We start from the raw sequence: 20811 nt of genomic DNA, 5'->3' as shown, positions 1-20811 counted from the left end.
CACCCAGCACCGATATTGCCGACCGAATGGTCCCCCCGAAAAATCGGTCCGCCCTGCCTTCACTGCGCATGCATCATCAGCCGCAGTTCACCGATTATCACCTCGTTTCTGCTTCAAACTGCACTCCAGTCATCATCTATCTCAGCGACAGATATCTGAAGCTTTTGTACAACAGTCATTTCCACATAAATTCAGCATTATTTCATCATTACAGACGGAGGAAGTGATCAGAGCACCGCGGCTACACGAGCTGCTAGCTGATGCGTTCACTGCACATTGGTCATTTTGAAGCATCACAGAGTTTCGCCTCGTTTCTACTTAAGACTGACTCTAGAATGATTTAAGAGGTTTTACTTTGTCATCTGACGGTTAATTATCACATTATTCTCTTTGATTGCTTTGGGTGAAGACAGTCAGACTCAGACTAGCTGTTGTGGTCCAAAATGATGCAAGTGCAGTGAAGGCAGGTGGACAGATTTTTCGGGGGGTACCGTTCAGTCTGCGACACCGGGCTAATATGCGTTATTTTGTAATTATTTTTAGTGTTTGTTTACTGTTACTTTAGATGGCTGAGCTTTATTGTCATTGTCAATACAAGTGCAACAACAACGAGATTACGTCCACACTCAAATTGCCACAAACAAGATACAGCAATTAATCCACAATTATTACTTGTTTACTGTAATAATGGCACACATCAGAATTAAGACAACACATATACATTTGACATTGTTTATGTGCACTAAACTTGAAACGGTACGTTTTTTGAATTGAGGCTAGGCTGTGAGTGTGGGGGGAGCCGCTGCAACAGGAGTCGCGCCACCGTCAGCTTGGGGGGAACGGGGACCTGCCGCAGCTAAAACTGCGCAGCCCCCGGAGGGGAGAAGGGGTGGCGTGAGTGGTGGCCGGGATGGGGTGTGTGATGGGGGCAGGAGGGGAGGTGGGGGGGGGGGGGGGGGGGGGAAGTGGAGCATGCTTCATTCTTTGTCCATGCGTGAGTCAGTTACTGTCCTTGAGTTAGAGAGATAAGGAGGCAGCCAATATTCCCCAAGGCAGTAGAGATTCTTCTGGAGTCCCAAGCTGTTTCACATGCATTATCTCCAAGTCTGTCATCATGGTGAAAATTTCAGGAATATGATGATCCCATAGCTGAAAAAAAATGTTTCGTTGTTTGGGGAGTGTGATTGATTGAGTGTGTGGTGTCTTTTATACAGGTAATCAGTTCAAGCAGGTGCCATTAATACAGGTAAAGAGTGCAGAATAAGAGGGCTTCTTAAAGAAAAACTAATAGCTCTGTGAGAGCCAGAATTCTTGCTGATTGGTAGGTGATCAAATATTTATTGCAATAAAATGCCAATTAATTATTTAAAAATCATACAATGTGATTTTCTGAATTTTTAGATTCTGTCTCTCACAGTTGAAGTGTACCTACGATAAATATTACAGACCTCTACATTCTTTGTACAACCCCTGGCAAAAATTATGGAATCACCGGCGTCGGTGTTCATTCAGTTGTTTAATTTTGTAGAAAAAAAGCAGATCACAGACATGACACAAAACTAAAGTCATTTCAAATGGCAACTTTCTGGCTTTAAGAAACACTATAAGAAATCAGGAAAAAAATTGTGGCAGTCAGTAACAAGTTACTTTTTTAGACCAAGCAGAGGGAAAAAAATATGGAATCACTCAATTCTGAGGAAAAAATTATGGAATCATGAAAAACAAAAGAACGCTCCAACACATCACTAGTATTTTGTTGCACCACCTCTGGCTTTTCTAACAGCTTGCAGTCTCTGAGGCATGGACTTAATGAGTGACAAACAGTACTCTTCATCAATCTGGCTCCAACTTTCTCTGATTGCTGTTGCCAGATCAGCTTTGCAGGTTGGAGCCTTGTCAAGGACCATTTTCTTCAACTTCCACCAAAGATTTTCAATTGGATTAAGATCCGGACTATTTGCAGGCCATAACATTGACCCTATGTGTCTTTTTGCAAGGAATGTTTTCACAGTTTTTGCTCTATGGCAAGATGCATTATCATCTTGAAAAATGATTTCATCATCCCCAAACATCCTTTCAATTGATGGGATAAGAAAAGTGTCCAAAATATCAACGTAAACTTGTGCATTTATTGATGATGTAATGACAGCCATCTCCCCAGTGCCTTTACCTGACATGCAGCCCCGTATCATCAATGACTGTGGAAATTTACATGTTCTCTTCAGGCAGTCACCTTTATAAATCTCATTGGAACGGCACCAAACAAAAGTTCCAGCATCATCACCTTGCCCAATGCAGATTTGAGATTCATCACTGAATATGACTTTCATCCAGTCATCCACAGTCCACGATTGCTTTTCCTTAGTCCCATTGTAACCTGGTTTTTCTGTTTAGGTGTTAATGATGGCTTTCGTTTAGCTTTTCTGTATGTAAATCCCATTTCCTTTAGGTGGTTTCTTACAGTTCGGTCACAGATGTTGACTCCAGTTTCCTCCCATTCATTCCTCATTTGTTTTGTTGTGCATTTTCGATTTTTGAGACATATTGCTTTAAGTTTTCTGTCTTGACGCTTTGATGTCTTCCTTGGTCTACCAGTATGTTTGCCTTTAACAACCTTCCCATGTTGTTTGTATTTGGTCCAGAGTTTAGACACAGCTGACTGTGAACAACCAACATCTTTTTCAGCATTGTGTTGATGATTTACCCTCTTTTAAGAGTTTGATAATTCTCTCCTTTGTTTCAGTTGACATCTCTCGTGTTGGAGCCATGATTCATGTCAGTCCACTTGGTGCAACAGCTCTCCAAGGTGTGATCACTCCTGTTTAGATGCACACTAACGAGCAGATCTGATTTGATGCAGGTGTTTGTTTTGGGGATGAAAATTTACAGGGTGATTCCATAATTTATTCCTCAGAATGGAGTGAGTCCATATTTTTTTCCCTCTGCTTGGTCTAAAAAAGTAACCGTTACTGACTGCCACAATTTTTTTTCTTGATTTCTTATAGTGTTTCTTAAAGCCAGAAAGTTGCCATTTGAAATTACTTTAGTTTTGTGTCATGTCTGTGATCTGCTTTTTTTCTACAAAATTAAACAACTGAATGAACATCGAGGCCGGTGATTCCATAATTATTGCCAGGGGTTGTAGGTGGGAAAACGTGAAAAATCGACAGTGGATCAAATACTTATTTCCCTCACGGTGTGTGTGGTAGAGAGAATTGCCTTGGCTCAATGGATTGCTTTACTTTTTAAAAATTCTCTTCTGCTGGTAGTAAAACACATCTTCTCACAAAATGATATGCGCGTGCGCACACACGCACGCACGCACACACACACACAGACCACCATGACAATACAAGTTCATTCATCATCATTTTCTGCTGCTTGTCAGGGTGGCAGCAAACCAAACAACTCATCACACACTTCCCTATCCTTGGCCAAGTCCTCAGACTATTCTTGGGGGCTCCTCAGGTGTTCCCGAACCCCAACCATACAAGTTGCTTACATGTGTTATATATCAGATCAGTAAATTCTTTGTGAAGAAATATCTGAATTAACAAACATGTTCAAAAATGTTAAGTTTTTGGTTTATGCTTTCAGCTTTGTCCCATTGCAATCAAGCAGCACTCAAGTCTGAATTTTGGCCCTAATGCCACGTTCACACCGGGCGCGACACGAGCGACTGCAGCCACAGGTCACCATGCAATCCCTATGTAAGGACGCGTTTTGGCGCCAAACCGCGCAGCGCGATGCGATGTACGCGAGTGAAGCGTCGCTAGTGAAGCGATTTTGAGCGTTTGGCGCGTTTGTGGCGCAATATGCGTCGCGTCACGTCGCGTTGCCCTCCTCCCCAAGTTGAAAAATCTGAACTTTTTCGTCTCTTCGCACTGCGATGACCAATTAGGGACTGAATATATGTAGTGACGTGGAGATGTCTGGAGTTTGACTGAAGATGTGAACATGTCCTGTCTCTGGTAGCAGCCTGTGAGCAGGACTTATGTCTCTTTTGTCCTTTATTTCACAATTATGAGAGAGTTTTTGGAGCGAGCAGCAGCACCACAGCAGCGGGGAGCAGAATTTTTTCCTTTTCTTTTTTTTTACGTGCGCACGTGAGCGAATCGTCTGTGGAGAATATTTTATTAATTAACTACACAGATGTATAATAAAACAAATGGTGACTGGTTTCTAAACACAATTATGACAGAGTTTTTTGGGGGAAGAGCGAGCTGCAGCAAGCAGCGGAGTATCTTTTTTTTTTTATTGTTTACATGTGTGCGCATGAACGGGACAGTTGGTCCTCAAACTGGGTCCCGCAGAGGCAGAAAGACCGCTGAAAGCGGCCGTCATCCAGACACAGCTCCTGCAGCAAATAATGGTACTCCCTGTATTGGGAGCTTTTCACAACAACTTGCTCTGTGTGATCAAGGTCCGTCATGATGACTTGACGCCGAATGGAATGGAAGCTCCTCCTATTTGATGAGGCACTGGGGCCAATTTTCGCAGCGAAAGTCCACCCAAGCAGAGCGACACACCGGGCGAAGGAGGTGCGTCCGTCGCCTGGCGACTCACACGAATTTGTAGTGTCTGATCGCGCCCAGTGTGAACGCGGCATAGGAAGTCCTTTCTCTTGTAGTTCCTTTACTGTCCACTTGAGGCTGTCTTCAAAACCCAGCACTTTCCCGTATGACTCTGTGTTAAAAAGTCCAACTTTAAAGTAAAAATAAACATGTTTACAGTCTGGTACAAAAAGGTTTTGGTCTTTATGTAGTTTCCACCTCCATGATGACTGTGTAGGGTGTGAATTTTGTTGTAACTTCTTTAAGACATCTTAAGCCATAAAGATCTGCATAATTGTGGGCGTGTTGCTTTAAGTGACAGCTGCTGAGTTCAGCAACTCAACTGTTGTGTTGGTACTGTCTGTTTGGAGTATTTTATTACAAACACCTGGAGTAATACTGCTTGTTGTGTGGTGAAACATCCTAGCGGCTCATTTAAGACGTCTCTGTTGCAATATTGACGCTGGGTGAAACTCTACGCTTGTTTAATATTTTATGCTAACGGTATTTGCACTTTTTGCAGCTGTCAGTAAGTCCACTTAATGTACAATTACTGAGGAAATACACAGTGCTGTCCACACAAAAACAAGACATTACGAGAACCACTGCACAGTCCCCAAAAATATGATTTAATCAACACCTGAACTGAGGTTAGAATGTTAGCTGGTGGTTCGGACACAGATAAAGGGCCGTGTTCAAGTTTTTTTCATCACACATGGAGCCACCCACGCTCCGCCCCTTTATGCATTAATGAGTTCATCATGAATTAGTGTGGACGGGGCTCTCAACATGGCCACGCCCAGAAAAGGGGGTTATTTTGGCTGTTCCGGGTCTCTGCAGAAAACCAGTGGATGGCAGGCTTTTTCCAGTATATACAGTCTATGATTGCAATACATAAAGAACATAGATACTAGGAATAGTGGTAGTGCATGCAGGATTTTGAATCCGTCACGGTTGTCATGGGGCCCGCCCAGCGCCCACAGCAGTCCTGAGTTTATATAAATATCACATCCCTTGCATGATTTCTACCTGCCCCTCCAACACACACACACACACATACACTTGGATGACCTAACACATGATTTCTGTTTTTCTGTTTGCCTGGCAGATTACAACAGCAGCGATCAGAAAACTGCTTGCAGAAGACACGAACTCTTTGTCAGCTTCCGAGAGCTGGGTTGGCAGGTATCAAACACACACTCTTATGCCTTGTCCACACAGAAACAAAACTTTCCCTATACGATCTTTTTCTTTGTGAAATTACTGAAAATGCTGTTACATGCCAGGCCTGTATGTGGCACTGTAACGCCCCCCCCCCCCCCAAAAAAAAACAGAAGATATAGAGCATGCATGTAAAGCTCGATGACAATCACAAATGCTAAAGCAAGAGCAAAAGCTGAGATGTTGGTGTGGACCAGCGACGAAGCCAAATGTCAGCTTTGAGTCACGCTGGATTGTAAGTCACCTAAACGACAAGACGTGATTGTTTGCTGCTCCTTGTGGTAGAAGAGCAGAAGATTTTGTTGCAGTGGCCCCAATAAGCTCAATAGCTTCTGTAGCACAAACACAAGTGCAGTTGTTGTTATGTGACATCTTGTTGCCCGGGTTAAGGCTGAGGTTAGAGAGCTGGGGCTATACATCATCATTTCATAAAAGTTGTGTATTGGTTGTACACACGAAAATGCAAAGGCAATGTTTTGAGATTTATCTACTCTATGGCCCATTTTTAAAAAGTAGCGTTTTTGGGCTCCAAAAAAATGCAGATAAATGCAAAACGTTTGCAGTTACGCCTGACCTCATCTCCATGGTGGTGGGGGGGCTTACATGAAACAAGCCAGCAGAAACATTCAGTGAATGCAGCCACACCTGACTCGAACGTGTAACGGGCCTTTCACACTGAGTGCACAAATGTGATGTGCATTGCTCTAAAACCCATTATTTTCACTGAGAAGCGTCGCACAAATGTTGTGTTGCAATGTAATGCGCAAAAACTCATCAACATCAGAACTGCTAACTTATACACAGCAGTTTTCCAAAGAAAGTCCTTACAAATGCTTTTTTAGCCTCAAGAATAACTGACTGTACATTTTGGAGTTAAAAATGGTGCTTACATTAGAAAACTTGTAGTTAAAATAGCTTAAAAAAAGATCCTTTAGAAATCTTTTATGTTCATCTGAAATTAAAACCATAACTTATTTGTTGTTGTTTCAGATGAGATAATTTCTTAATTAACACTATAAGGAACCTCGGAGGGCAGCATGGTAGCTTAGTGGTTAGCACTGTTGCCTCACAGCAAGAAGGTCATGTGAGTGATTCCCACCTGTGGCCTTTCTGTATTTAGTTTGCATGTTCTCACCGTGTTTGCGTGGGTTCCCTCCGGGTGCTCCGGCTTCCTCCCACATCCAAACAAGGGTGCAATTTAGAACTAGAAATTGGGGGGGACAAAGTGTGAGGCCCGCAGGGCCGAAAACCATAGGCCAGAGGTCAACGGTTTCTAGATAAGCTCAGATGCATTCTGGGCATCCAGAACAGTAATTTTAATGTTTTGAGAAGACCATAAAGTGGACACCATTTGACTTATGCAATTTGAAACTGTGGATATAAGTACTTTATTCTGAGAATAGCCAGCATTGATTTTATTAACATCCATAAGGTATCACCACATGTGTAGAACTCAAAAAGAATGATAGGTTGAGTTTTCATTTAAAAAAACAACTGCAGTGTGGTAAAATGTATTCATAAATACGAAAGAACAGGCTCTTAATAATTATTAACTATCGCATACTGTATTTTTTTTTTCCTCAAGATTTGTTTTTGCATGAGTTTGAAAAAACAACAGATCATAAGTTTAGGATAAATTACTTATCATGAATTTAATTTTCGAAGTGGCACTAATGACAACACTCATATTGAACATAATTTCACTTGCATAGACTGATTTTGGAGATCAAGCAATAATTGCAGATGGGCTTTCTGAGGTCCCAGATAGTTTTTCTGATTTCCTTTTCTAACTTTCAGAATTTAGTAAATTAGCATATGGTCCATTGATACTTATGTGTAGACACTAGTCCCTAGAGGCAACTATTTTTGGTTTCAAATCTGGGCAAATGCAGTCCCAGAAAATTCTGAATGTAGCAAACAAGAAACAGGTGTTGTAAACAAGTCAATGCTGCTAAAAATACAAACTTACAGAAACAAAGATACTATTCTGACATGGTTTTGCTCATAAGACTGGCATAGCGTGTTTCAAGTACACACATATGTCAGAAGATAGGGGGGACATACCATATTCTGTCTCCCCTGGTTGAAAAGGTGGGGGTAACATGTCCCCCCTATCCCCTACCAAATTGCCCGCATGCATCCAAAGACATGCAGAATAGGTGGACTGGAAACTTTAAATTGTCTTTGGAATGTGTTTGTTTGGCTATATGTCACCCTGCGACAGACTGGCGTCCTGTTCAGGATGTCCCCCATCTCACACCCTATGACTGCTGGGATAGACTCCATGCCCCTGTGACCTTTAATTGGAGTAACGGTTGAAAATGAGTGAGTGCGTGTGAGGAACCTTGGACATTTATTTTTAGACAAATAAAACAGTATGAAAAGTAATGTGTACCTTTTTAAGTCTGGTAGATTAATTCAATCAAATCAGCATTTCAACCAGGAAAAAGACACCATAAATAAATACAAATATTTATTATAAATGCAACAGGCGATTATGTAACAATGACTGCAGTGTGTCCATTAATTAGGATTTCTCATTGTGACATAAACCTCATGATGAAATCATTTTTAATTTAGTCATTTCAGCATTTTCTTACATCCTCATTGACTATGTGATTGATTTTAATGTCGTAATCAGGACAGAGTAATTACTAAAATATGAAATTGACTATTCTAGTGACTGTGAATACTTTAAAATTATGCACAATAGGGGCGGGGCTTCTTCTACCTGTGCAAGTGTCTTATTGACTGAACTTTGACTTCACTGGCTTCCTGTCCCTGTGAGATCAGATTATAAGGTTCTGCTACTAACCTATAAAATTGCGCACGGACTGGCACCTCCCTACTTAGCTGACCTAATTAATCGGCCCAGGTTCTGCGTTCGCAGGGTACAGGACTACTTTGTGTCCCTAGGGTGAATAAAAAGTCTGCGGGTCACAGAGCTTTCCCTTATCGTGCCCCTGTTCTGAGGAATAATCTCCCTGCGTCAATAAAACAGTCAGATTCTGTAGAGGCTTTCAAGTCCAGACTTAAGATGCACTTATTTTCCCTTTCATATGGCTAGCATACTGGCATAGTATGTTACTACGCTTTTTACTCTTTTAAATTCATTTTATTAGGAAACGGAGCGTGCCACGGCCTCAACTTATCTAAATTCTGGGCCTTTTAGTGAAGCTTAGGGCTAGTGGCCAGCGATCACCTTAATATTTCTTTTGTTTTTCTTGTTGCTTAATGCTGACAAATTACACTGTATTTGTCTTTTTGATACTTGATTCTGCTTTTTTTTTTCCCTTTTCTCTCTGTTTGAGGTGCAACTCCATCTAGAGAAGGGTGTGGTATCTGTTCCAGAAACCGTTCTGTGCCTCGGCAACATTTCCTGTATGTTCATTTTGTGAATTGTTTTGTAATTTGTGTCTGTAGCATGGCCCAAGCAGAGGGTCACCTATTTGAGTCTGGTCTGCTTGAGGTTTCTTCTTCAAATCATCAGAGGGAGTGTGCAAGGGAGTCTAATGTTAAAATATTAAAGGAATCAGCTTTTTCAAAGAATAAAATAGTTGCTCTTTAAAGAGCCTTTGTTTTATTTAGAAGAGTAGCAGCAGTGGCGAGTTTTCAGAGACATCAGGTGAGGTGGACCCACAGAACATTTAACCAGATGAAGGTCTCCTCTGCAGCTTCGACCTCTTGGTGGAGTTTTTGGAGACACTTTTCTCACGTTTTGAAGAGTAGAGATGTCCTCTTCTTCTGTCTGGACTTCAGGTGTTGGTCTTCAGCTCCATCACTGGACGTTTTGAAGGTTCTCTGCACAGTAAATGCTCCTGATGTGCAACAAGCGAAAAACTATACAGTAGTGTTCAGAATCATAGTAGTGCTATGTGACTAAAAAGATTAATCCAGGTTTTGAGTATATTTCTTATTGTTACATGGGAAACAAGGTACCAGTAGATTCTCACAAATCCAACAAGACCAAGCATTCATGATATGCACACTCCTAAGGCTATGAAATTGGGCTATTAGTAAAAAAAAGTAGAAAAGGGGGTGTTCACAATAATAATAGCATCTGCTGTTGACGCTACAAACTCAGAACTATTACGTTCAAACTGCTTTTTTTAGAAATCTTGTGAATCACTAAACTAGTATTTAGTTGTATAACCACAGTTTTTCATGATTTCTTCACATCTGTGAGGCATTAATTTTGTTGGTTTGGAACCAAGATTTTGCTTGTTTACTAGTGTGCTTGGGGTCATTGTCTTGTTGAAACACCCATTTCAAGGGCATGTCCTCTTCAGCATAAGGCAACATGACCTCTTCAAGTATTTTGACATATCCAAACTGATCCATACCTGGTATGCGATATATAGGCCCAACATCATAGTAGGAGAAACATGCCCATATCATGATGCTTGCACCACCATGCTTCACTGTCAACTGGACCCAAAAAGAACAGTTTTACTCTCATCAGTCCTCAAAATATTCCTCCATTTCTCTTTAGGCCAGTTGATGTGTTCTTTGGCAAATTGTAACCTCTTCTGCATGTCTTTTATTTAACAGAGGGACTTTACGGGGGATTCTTACAAATAAATTAGCTTCACACAGGTGTCTTCTAAATGTCACAGCACTTACAGGTAACTCCAGACTGTCTTTGCGCATCCTGGAGCTGATCAATGGGTGAGCCTTTGCCATTCTGGTTATTCTTCTATCCATTTTGATGGTTGTTTTCCATTTTCTTCCACACGTCTGTTTTTTTTTTTGTCCATTTTAAAGCATTGGAGATCATTGTAGATGAACAGCCTATAATTTTTTTATACCTGTGTATAAGTTTTCCCCTCTTCAATCAACTTTTTAATCAAACTACGCTGTTCTTCTGAACAATGTCTTGAACGTCCCATTTTTCTCAGGCTTTCAAAGAGAAAAACATGTTCAACAGGTGCTGGCTTCATCCTTAAATAGGGGACACCTGATTCACACCTGTTTGTTCCACAAAATTGACGAACTCACTGACTGAATGCCACACTACTATTATTGTGAACACCCCCTTTTCTACTTTTTTTTTTTTTTTTTTTACCAATAGCCCAATTTCATAGCCTTAAGAGTGTGCATATCATGAATGCTTGGTCTTGTTGGATTTGTGAGAATCTACTGGTACCTTGTTTCCCATGTAACAATAAGAAATATACTCAAAACCTGGATTAGTTTTTTTAGTCACATAGCACTACTATTATTCTGAACACTACTGCATTTCTTAAAATATAATGAAACACAAAACAGTGACTTGCTATTTTTTTTAAAGTCTGATTCCGAGATTAGTTAAAAAAAAAAAAAAAAAAACACTATTCAGAGCAGTAAAAATATTGTGGAGGTTTATTTGGTAAAAATAAAAACAGATCAAACAATTTAAAAAATATAAAACATTCAGTCAGCTTGATTGATTGATTCAACATATGGCAGCTAAAGGCTAAAGGTTAAGGTAACGTTAGCTGATGAAACTCCAGTTTTCAGTGGTGCTTTAACATCACGTTTTATATTCAGATCACTCACTCACCAAATTTGACGAAGCTCTGTTGCTCATACTGGGTGTCTGTATATACCCAAAAGTGAAGAATTTTGTACTGAGTGTGTCTGCTCGATCACACCAGCTGCTGGCTCTCTCTCTGACTGACTGGTTTGGCTCTCTGGTGGCCACTTCAGCTCCCTCCGGGCTCACTCAGAAGTCGCTGAAAAAAGCTCCTCCCAGCAGGTTGATGTCCATCACTCATTATTCTGCTTTTTGCTCTTAATCTTGTGGTTATGACTCACAGACTGAGCGATTCATTCTTATTTTTACTTTTTTAGGGAACACGCGACTTTTCACAAACATGGCGACTGTGAGACTTGATCAGCCTCCAGCACAGAAACACAAACTCTGCCCCTATGTGCATTCTGTGCATGCAGACGCGGCAAGTTGAGTGCGCTGTGTGTTTGGTCTGAAAGGCCCTTAACGCAGAAAGATTTTAATTGTTTCATAAACATTTTCTGTAAAAAACAAAACACTGTGTAACAGGTTTATGATAAGCCAAGGACGTCTTTTACAAGCAGCTACTGTGTGATCCATAGAAAACAATAATACTGTGTAATGTAATACTTTAAGTTGTACATTTACATAAAAGTGAACACTGCGATAAATATGCCAAATATTATGTACAAGTAATGCAAATTAACTGCAATTTTGCCCAAGAGATTTTCATTCATTCATTTTCTATAAGGGGGGGAGTTGCAGCAGCATGTCCCAGCAGTCATAGGGGCGTGAGGCAGAGTACACCCTGGCCAGGATGTCAGTCTGTCACAGGGCCACACATAGATGGATAAATCATTTTTATAAGTTGTTTGAGACTTATTTGTAGTCAGCGGTGCTGTAACACATCCAGTGATGATCAGACGCCGTGTGTCTTATTATGAGGCTTGGACCCGGTTGTGCAGGTGTGATCAAAATTCAGGGCTGGAGAATGCCTTTTGTGACAAACGGCTCACAAGGACAGAAGAAGAGCAAAGTGACTGTGTGAAAAAGGAGGCAGAGGAAGTTAGAATTGCCCATCAAACTGTGAATTAACAGCACTGACATCTAGAGGAAGAGTGTCAGTCCTCAGTCTGTCACTTTTCACATAACACAGACCCACACAGACAGATGCACATTCACAACTACAATGACATTTACTTGACTGCATCAGCCACCAAATCCCACCATCTTGTAATGTTGATTTTTTTTTCTTCAAATTTCTCAGCTCCCCCTTATTTTATGCAGACGTGCCAATAAATTTGAGTAGTAACTCCACACCAGGCTCAGCCTTCTTAAGTGTAATGACTCGAGGCGTCCCGATCTAGTTGAAGTGATCAAAATCGAGCCTGATCATGGCATTTTGTTTGACTGGTATTAGATCATTTAACCAGATTAACAAAATCAGTATGCATTCTCTCTCCCTTCATTCCACACGGACGTTGCCAGTGGTGTGAGCCGGCTGTCAGCACTGCTGCTGAGTCCAACACAGAGCCTCAGTGCACCTTTTAAAAATACATGAACTCTCTCCTTCTTTTTAAATACACAACAAGTCTATTTTATTCACATAGATGATCAATATTGTGCATCAGTCTTGCTTTCTTTCATAGTTTGGTGCTGGCTCTGGCAGTGTTGCCACAGTTATTTTGAAAAAGTAACTGTGGCAATTACTGATTAAGCCTTTTAAAAAGTAACTTGGTTACTTTATTGATTACTCAATTTTAAAGTAACTAAGTTAGATTACTAGTTACTTTATTAGTTACTTTGACCAGCTGCCAACAACACCCCCCGCCACCTCAGCATGAAAATGATAACCCGTTCTGCCAATACTCATTTTACAGTCACCCTTTCTTGACTTTAGTACATAAGGGTGATTCTTTAACTACGGGCACTATTGGCCTTGTAAATGTAATTTCCACCACACCATTGCCTTACAATATAAAGCACCTTGGGGCAACTGTTTGTTGTGATTTGGCGCTATATACATGTGCTCTGATGTCACTGTTTATCTCCATAGAAACTACCCAAACAATCTTTCATACAAACTGTTTAAAGGGACATTACAGTGTTGTGGTGAAAATTACGGCAATAGTGTGGGACAACTACATTTTGTTTAAAAAAATCACAACAGTTGTATGACATTGAATACCCCAATTATGTTTTGATTATTTTACTGATATTTTATTCAGAGATATTTTAAAACATTAGAAAAAATGTTTCTTTAACATTCATTTTTATCATTGAAGATCAAAATCTGGGTGTGGGACAAGCACAAAACGGCAATATTTGCATATAATGATGCTAAAAAAAAGGTGAAAAAGTCATCATATACTAGAACAAATTTCTTAACACACTTTCATTGTAAAGATAACTATAAAAGTGTGAAATTTCCCCTTTTTTCTGTTTTTCATACAATATGATCAAAGGACATAAGTGCCCGTAGTCTAAGAATCACCCATAAATACTTGTTTTATATTATATTTAACTGTTGACAGCACTGTAACAGTAAAACTTGCTATTTCTAACCTACATTGTTACCTCCGCCAAGGAGGTTATGTTTTCGGTCACGTTTGTTTGTTTGTTTGTCTGACTGTCAGCAAATTTTTGAACGGATGTTTAGAGAAGTGTTTCATAAATGTTAAAAAATTCATATATTTGCAGTTTAGTTGAATAATAAATTGAATTTTGTCTCATTTGTTTTTGTCGATAAGCACATGCAATATCAATATCAGTGCTCAGATGACAGTAGCTTCTGGGAAAGGTGCAAGTTGCAATAAACTGTGATGCCAAGCGCTAAAGATACATGCTATCCAGTCGCAGCAGATGAAACTTTTTTGTTTTACTACTGAGCAAACATCATTGTTCGACTTTTTTAGGTTCAATGATTCCACGGCGTGTAGGGGTGATTCTTAGACTACGGGCACTTATTATGTCCTTTGATCATATTGTATGAAAAACAGAAAAAAGGGGAAATTTCACACTTTTATAGTTATCTTTACAATGAAAGTGTGTTAGGAAATTTGTTCTAGTAGTCTATGATGACTTTTTCACCTTTTTTCAGCATCATTATATGCAAATATTGCCGTTTTGTGCTTGTCCCACACCCAGTCTTTTGATCTTCAATGATAAAAATGAATGGTAAAGAAACGTTTTTTCTAATGTTTAAAATATCTCTGAATAAAATATCAGTAAAATAATCAAAACATAATTGGGGTATTCAATGTCATACAACTGTTGTGATTTTTTTTTTTAAACAATATGTAGTTGTTCCACACTATTGCCGTAATTTCCACCACAACACTGTAATGTCCCTTTAAACAGTTTGTATGAAAGATTGTTTGGGTAGATTCTATGGAGATAAACAGTGACATCAGAGCACATGTATATAGCGCCAAATCACAACAAACAGTTGCCCCAAGGTGCTTTATATTGTAAGGCAATGGTGTTGTGGAAATTACATTTGCAAGGCCAATAGTGCCCGTAGTTAAAGAATCACCCGTAGATGTTATGGCGTCAGTGACCCCATGGCCTTGGCGGAGGTTTGCACTCTCTGAGTGCTTCTAGTGTATAAATGTAACTATTAAAGTCTTTATAACATTTTCTATCATTTAAATTCTCTCTACACGTTTTAGTTGTTGAAATTATTATTATTATTATTAAGTAGTATTAGTATTAGTAGTAAAAAACGGCTTCAAAAGTGGACCCTTAATAGGGGTGTGTCCACTGGATTCACCCCTGTTTTGGCGTTTGACTAGGAAGAATGGATAACGTTGATTTATGCAGAAAACACGACCAGATTGACAGGTAAGAGTTTTATCAGCGTTTTTTTTTTTTTTTTTGTCATGTCATCCTCAGAAAGAGAGTTTAAGTGTATTTGGGAGGGGAAAAAGTGTTAGTTGTTCAGCTGTTTGGAGCTGATATCTTGGCTGTGTGCTTAGGTTCATTGTCCTGCTGAAAGATGAACCGTCGCCCAGTCTGAGGTCAAGAGCGCTGTGGAGCATGTTTTCATCCAGGATGTCTCTGTACATTGCTGCATTCATCTTTCCCTCAATCCTGACTAGTCTCCCAGTTCCTGCTGCTGAAAAACATCCCCACAGCATGATGCTGCCACCACCATGCTTCACTGTGGGGATGGTGCCTGGTTTCCCCCAAACATGATGCCTGGCATTCACACCAAAGAGTTCAATCTTTGTCTCATCAGACCAGAGAATTTTGTTTCTCATGGTTTGAGTGTCCTTCAGGTGCCTTTTGGCAAACTCCAGGTGGGCTGCCATGTGGCTTTTACTAAGGAGTGGCTTCTGTCTGGCCACTCTACCATACAGGCCTGATTGGTGGATTGCTGCAGAGATGGTTGTCCGTCTAGAAGGTTCTCTTCTCTCCACCGAGGAATGCTGGGGCTCTGACAGTGTGACCATTGGCTTCTTGGTCACCTCCCTAACTAAGGTCCTTTTCCCCGATTGCTCAGTTTAGACGGGCTGAGTCTTGGTGGATCCAAACCTCTTCCATTTACAGATGATGGAGGCCACTGTGCTCAGTGGGACCTTCAAACGGGCAGAAATGTTTCTCTACCCTTCAACAGATTTGTGCATCTAGACAATCCTGTCTTGGAGGTCTACAGACGATTCTTTTGACTTCATGCTTGGTTTGTGCTCTGACATGCACTATCAACTGTGGAACCTTATTATTTAGGCAGGTATGTGCCTTTTAAATCATGTCCAATCAACTGAATTTACCCCAGGTGGACTCCAATTAAACTCTGTAAACATATCAAGGATGATCATTGGAAACAGGAGACACCTGAGCTCAATTTTGAGCTTCATGACAAAGGCTATGAATACTTTTGTACATGTGATTTCTTTTTTTTTTTTTTTTAAATAAATTTTCAAAAATCTCAAAAGTACAACTTTTTCACATTGTCATTATGGGGTATTGTATGTAGAATTTTGGGTGAAAAAATTAATTTACTCCTATTTGAAATAAGGCTGTAACATAACAAAATGTGGAAAAAGTAAAACGCTGTGAATACTTTCAGGATGCACCATCAGTGAAATATTAGATGGCAGTGTCACTAACTGCTGGAATTACCCCAAAACAACCAAAGCCAGAAAGAATAACTGTAGGAGGAAATGTTCAGCCGTCAGTTGGTCCATTCACTGCACTTCCAGACTTAGGTTGCACTTAAAGTAGTTCCATTTTGGAGGCTGTGGGAATATTGCAATGTGCACATACTACCAGCATAATTACCACAACCATAAACTTTCAAATGCACAGCTTTTGTAAGGTTAAAGTAGTTTCAGTTTTACTTTGGGATCCACCCTAATGAGGTCTAGTTTTACCTTCATATTATGTTAAAATGTGGTGCTCAATCCATTTTGCAGTTTATGAAAATAGGCATCATACCTTAGTTCATGATAATTTAGTTGCTTCAATTAATCTGTTGAAGTCCATACAGCAAAACAACAATATACAACAGATTATTATGGTCACAAGCAATTTTGGGGTAAAATTAAATGATTTCAGTGACTTTGACCTTCTAACCCCAGAATCAATAGGATTAGATGCTGATGTTCCACAAACGCTTCCTGAATTTTTCACTTGCGTTTGGAGTCAATCAATCTAACATATATTTTTAGTAACAAGCGGGTATGGACAGCAAAAGTTAGGATGTTCTCAATTCAGTTTGGGGTTTAAAAAAAAGACACTGACTGTTGCCCTTCTAACCCTCAAATCAGTGGAGTTGTTGGAACTAGGTTAAGTGAGATACATACGAAGTTTGATAATCTTGCACATACAGCAGACATTATCACACTAAAACCATTTTTTGGCTAAAAATAATGCTTTCACTAACCTTGGCCTTTGACCTTCAAACCTCAAAAACAATAGGGTTTTTGAGGTCAAGCGAAGTAACAAATACCAAGTTTGGGAATGATCTTGTAATTAGAGCATATGTTATGCTTGCACCTTGACCTTTGATATTCTCATGTCAAAATGTGTGGGTATTTTTGGGCCAGCCTCAGTAACATAAATACATTTGGTAACAAACAAAAATGATCATGCTCACAGACATTTTTTTCCCAATATATAATGATTTTTGTAACCTTGACCTTTGACCTCACTCACTCTTCTTCAACTGCTAGGGATGGGTATTGTTAAGATTTTATCGATACCATTACCGATTCCGCTTATCGATCTGATTCCTTATTAATTCCCTGTGTAAGGCGCCTTGAGACAGCTTTTGTTGTGAATTGGCGCTTTATAAAGAGATTAAATTGAAATTGAACAAACAACATTTTCTTGAGTCTTAAAGTAAATAAATATGAAATTGGTTACTGGATCCTTAAACTCTGGACATAATAAACTCTACATGGTGGATCCTTGATCTCTGGACATAAACAGAAATAAAATCTGTTTTTGTCAAAAGCATTTCCTTTCAGACATTGGCATGAATGTCTTTCCATACATCTGAGCTGAGCTCTTACAGCTGGCTGTGCTGCACGAAATGCAGGACGTCTCATTTTGCGAGGAAAAAATGTTTTAGTCGATTGTAGTTTCTTGTCTGTATTACCTTTGTAAGAGGTGTCATTTTATTTAAAGCGGCAATTCGTTTTGAAGTTATTAATTCTGACCGGACTCTGTCTCAGCAGAGAGCCGCGCAGCGTTTGGTGTGCCAACAGAATGGAGGATGATTCTCGTTTCTTGACTACAACAAGACAAGAGTCCCAGTCAGTGACTTTAATACACACAAAAATGACTCACGCTATTTTAATGGCTTTGAGAGGGGTTAAGAAGCAGACTTAACGCTTCTGAAGAGCGGCAAATCAAAGAACCAACGAGCCAGTGGATCGAAGCATTGCTTCATTGATTCACACTTCAAACTGGAGTCGCGCTGCAGAAACGGTTGATTACAGAGCTGCTGCAGGGTCTGTAGTCAACTTAGAGAAATGATCATTTTCCCGATAAACACACTCAAAAACAACGGCTGCTCTGAAGGACCGATAAGGGAATCGTTAAGCAAAAAAGCTATTGATATCGGTGGATCGATTCATTTCTTAACAATACTCAAAAAGAACCCAACCCTATCAACCGCTTACTCCACTTAAGGGTTACGAGGGTGAGCTGGAGCCTATCTCACCAGTCAGAGGGCATGAGGCGGGGTACACCGTTTGAGCTTCTAGTCCCAAAATCAGTAGTTTTTTTTTTCTTTGTGGTGGTGGTGGCACAGGTCCAGTAACATACATACTATGTTTGGTAATCTTGCAAATACAGCATTAGTTATCACACTCAAAAGCAATTTGTGGGAAGAAATAATGCTTTCCATAACCTTGACCTTTGACCGTCTAATCTCAAAATCAACAGTGTTTTTCAGAATAATACTAGGCAACATAAATACCAAGTTTAACAACAATCTTTCACATACAGCAGAAGTTATCACACTCCAAGGCAATTTTGGAGTTAAAAAAGTGCTTTCAGTAAACTTAAAGGACATGTCACACCAAAATCATAACAATGTAGATTTAGGCTGTTAGTGACCATCCGATGATCCACTGGGATCACTTTGTGCACTTCATTGACCAGTTTCAACGTATATGGCATTCGCAGCAAACAGCTGTGGAGATGTTCAAAAACAAAGTACTCGTGAGTACTCGGGTGTTTCCAACAAGTGACGTCGCAACTAGAAGCGTCCCAGCATGCGCTTCAATAGAATGAAGCTGATAACGTTAAGAACGGAGGCACAGACACACACATACCAGCTCCAAATTTACACTCTGTTACAGTTTAAGGAAAAAAAAAAAAAGCTAGCCACAAAACACAAAAGGGGAGCATGCCACACTCACCGTTGTGTTGTGGATTAATTTCCAAATGTAAACTTCCCGCGATCAAAGAAATGCGCACGTGAGATCGCAGCCACACCCAACCTTAACAACCAAACACCACAAAGACAGAAAAACAAGTCCAAAAAATGCAGAGAAATTACCACAGAAACGGAAGACAGAAGTAGAGCAGCCCAGAGAGGAAGGAAGGAGAGAAGTATTACTTCCCTGAGCGATTTCACAGACAGGAGTGTTTCCGCAGGGATTTGTCCTTGGAGACGGAGTTACACTGAAGTTCCCAGCAGGAGTCACATGGGCAGCTGGAACCTTACAGGCTTTACAAGTGGAGCATCTTTTTATTTATTTATTTTTAGGTTTTCTGTGTTCACATGTACACCTGCTTTTCCAATGGACCGCCTTGTTTTCACTGATTAAACAAACAAACAAAAAAAGATGGCACGCTAATATGTGATTATAAAAACAGACAGCATGTTCATTCTTTCAAAACAAATGGTATTCCCTTTGTAATAAGACATGCTGCTAACAGTTTAGATGAGTATGAATTTGAGGGAGTTTATGTGCATTGACTGCACAGTTTTTTAGCTTGAATTAACTGCACTATGAACTTGGTTAACTTGCAGCAGGTCATGTTTGTTTTTTTTTTTGCACCACACAAACTCCATCACACAAAACAATTATTGGAGCAGCTATTCTACTTAAAATACTAATAAAATGCTCGTAATGTCTTTTTTGGTTATAAACAGGATTGGATCATTGCTCCAGATGGCTATGCAGCCAACTACTGTGACGGCGAATGTTCATTCCCCCTGAACGCCCACATGAATGCCACAAACCACGCCATTGTACAGACACTGGTAAGACTGCCACCACTGGATTTTACAGCAATCAGTCAATAAACAAAAACTTCTACTCAGGTCTCAGATCAATCCATGTTATGTGGTAGATGTCTGTACAATTCTTTTTGGAAACGGTGGAACAGTTTATTGAAACACCTGCAACATCCAGACATAACCCCAGAAGTATTTTGTTGTAGTCTTTCCTAAAATAACCGACGCTTTAAGAACGGCTGTGTATGCGTATGTGTGTTGTTTTTTTTTAACAATTTAAAAAAAAAATTGTATTAATAAATTTTTAAAGATGAAAATAAGGGCAGGCAAAATCAAAACAAACTGTGTACGAGGTCTGTCCATAAAGTATCGTACCTTTTTATTTATTTTTATTTTTTTAACTATATGGATTTGATTCATATGTTTTCACGTCAGACATGCTTGAACCCTTGTGCGCATGCGTGAGTTTTTCCACGCCTGTCGGTGACGTCATTCGCCTGTGAGCACGCCTTGTGGAAGGAATGGTCCCGCTCCATCGTCGGATTTTCATTGTCTGGAAATGGCGGAATGATTTGGGGTTTTTTTTCCATCAGAATTTTTTCAGAAGCTGTTAGAGACTGGCACCTGGAAACCATTTGAAAAATTTATCTGGTTTTCGGTGAAAACTTTACGGGCTTCACAGAGAATAAGGTCTGTTAGTACAGCTTTAAGGACCCCTTTAAGGACGCTCAGCGTGCTGCGCTCCGAGCTGCGATGACGCGGCACAAACCACCGGACCATTTCTAAATGGATGGCTCTGTGGATACGAGACCGTCGTGTGCTCTTTCTCTGGTTATCACAAGAGCTGG

At 40.0% G+C, this 20811-nt stretch overlaps 1 protein-coding gene across 1 annotated transcript in view; it reads left to right on the top strand.

Annotated features, from left to right (window-relative positions):
• bmp6 (bone morphogenetic protein 6) overlaps positions 1–20811 on the top strand; it is a 206159-nt gene that overhangs the window by 177867 nt on the left and 7481 nt on the right. The window contains exons 5-6 of the mRNA XM_034171072.1: positions 5662–5738; positions 19880–19990. Coding sequence (XP_034026963.1) covers positions 5662–5738; positions 19880–19990 — 188 coding nt within the window. The remainder of the gene's footprint in view (positions 1–5661; positions 5739–19879; positions 19991–20811) is intronic.

This window comes from Thalassophryne amazonica, chromosome 1 (genome assembly GCF_902500255.1).
Source record: "Thalassophryne amazonica chromosome 1, fThaAma1.1, whole genome shotgun sequence".
In the NCBI taxonomy this organism is placed as follows: Eukaryota; Metazoa; Chordata; class Actinopteri; order Batrachoidiformes; family Batrachoididae; genus Thalassophryne; species Thalassophryne amazonica.
Note: the sequence above shows the minus strand (reverse complement) of the source record. Positions and strands in the feature narration are given on the sequence as shown.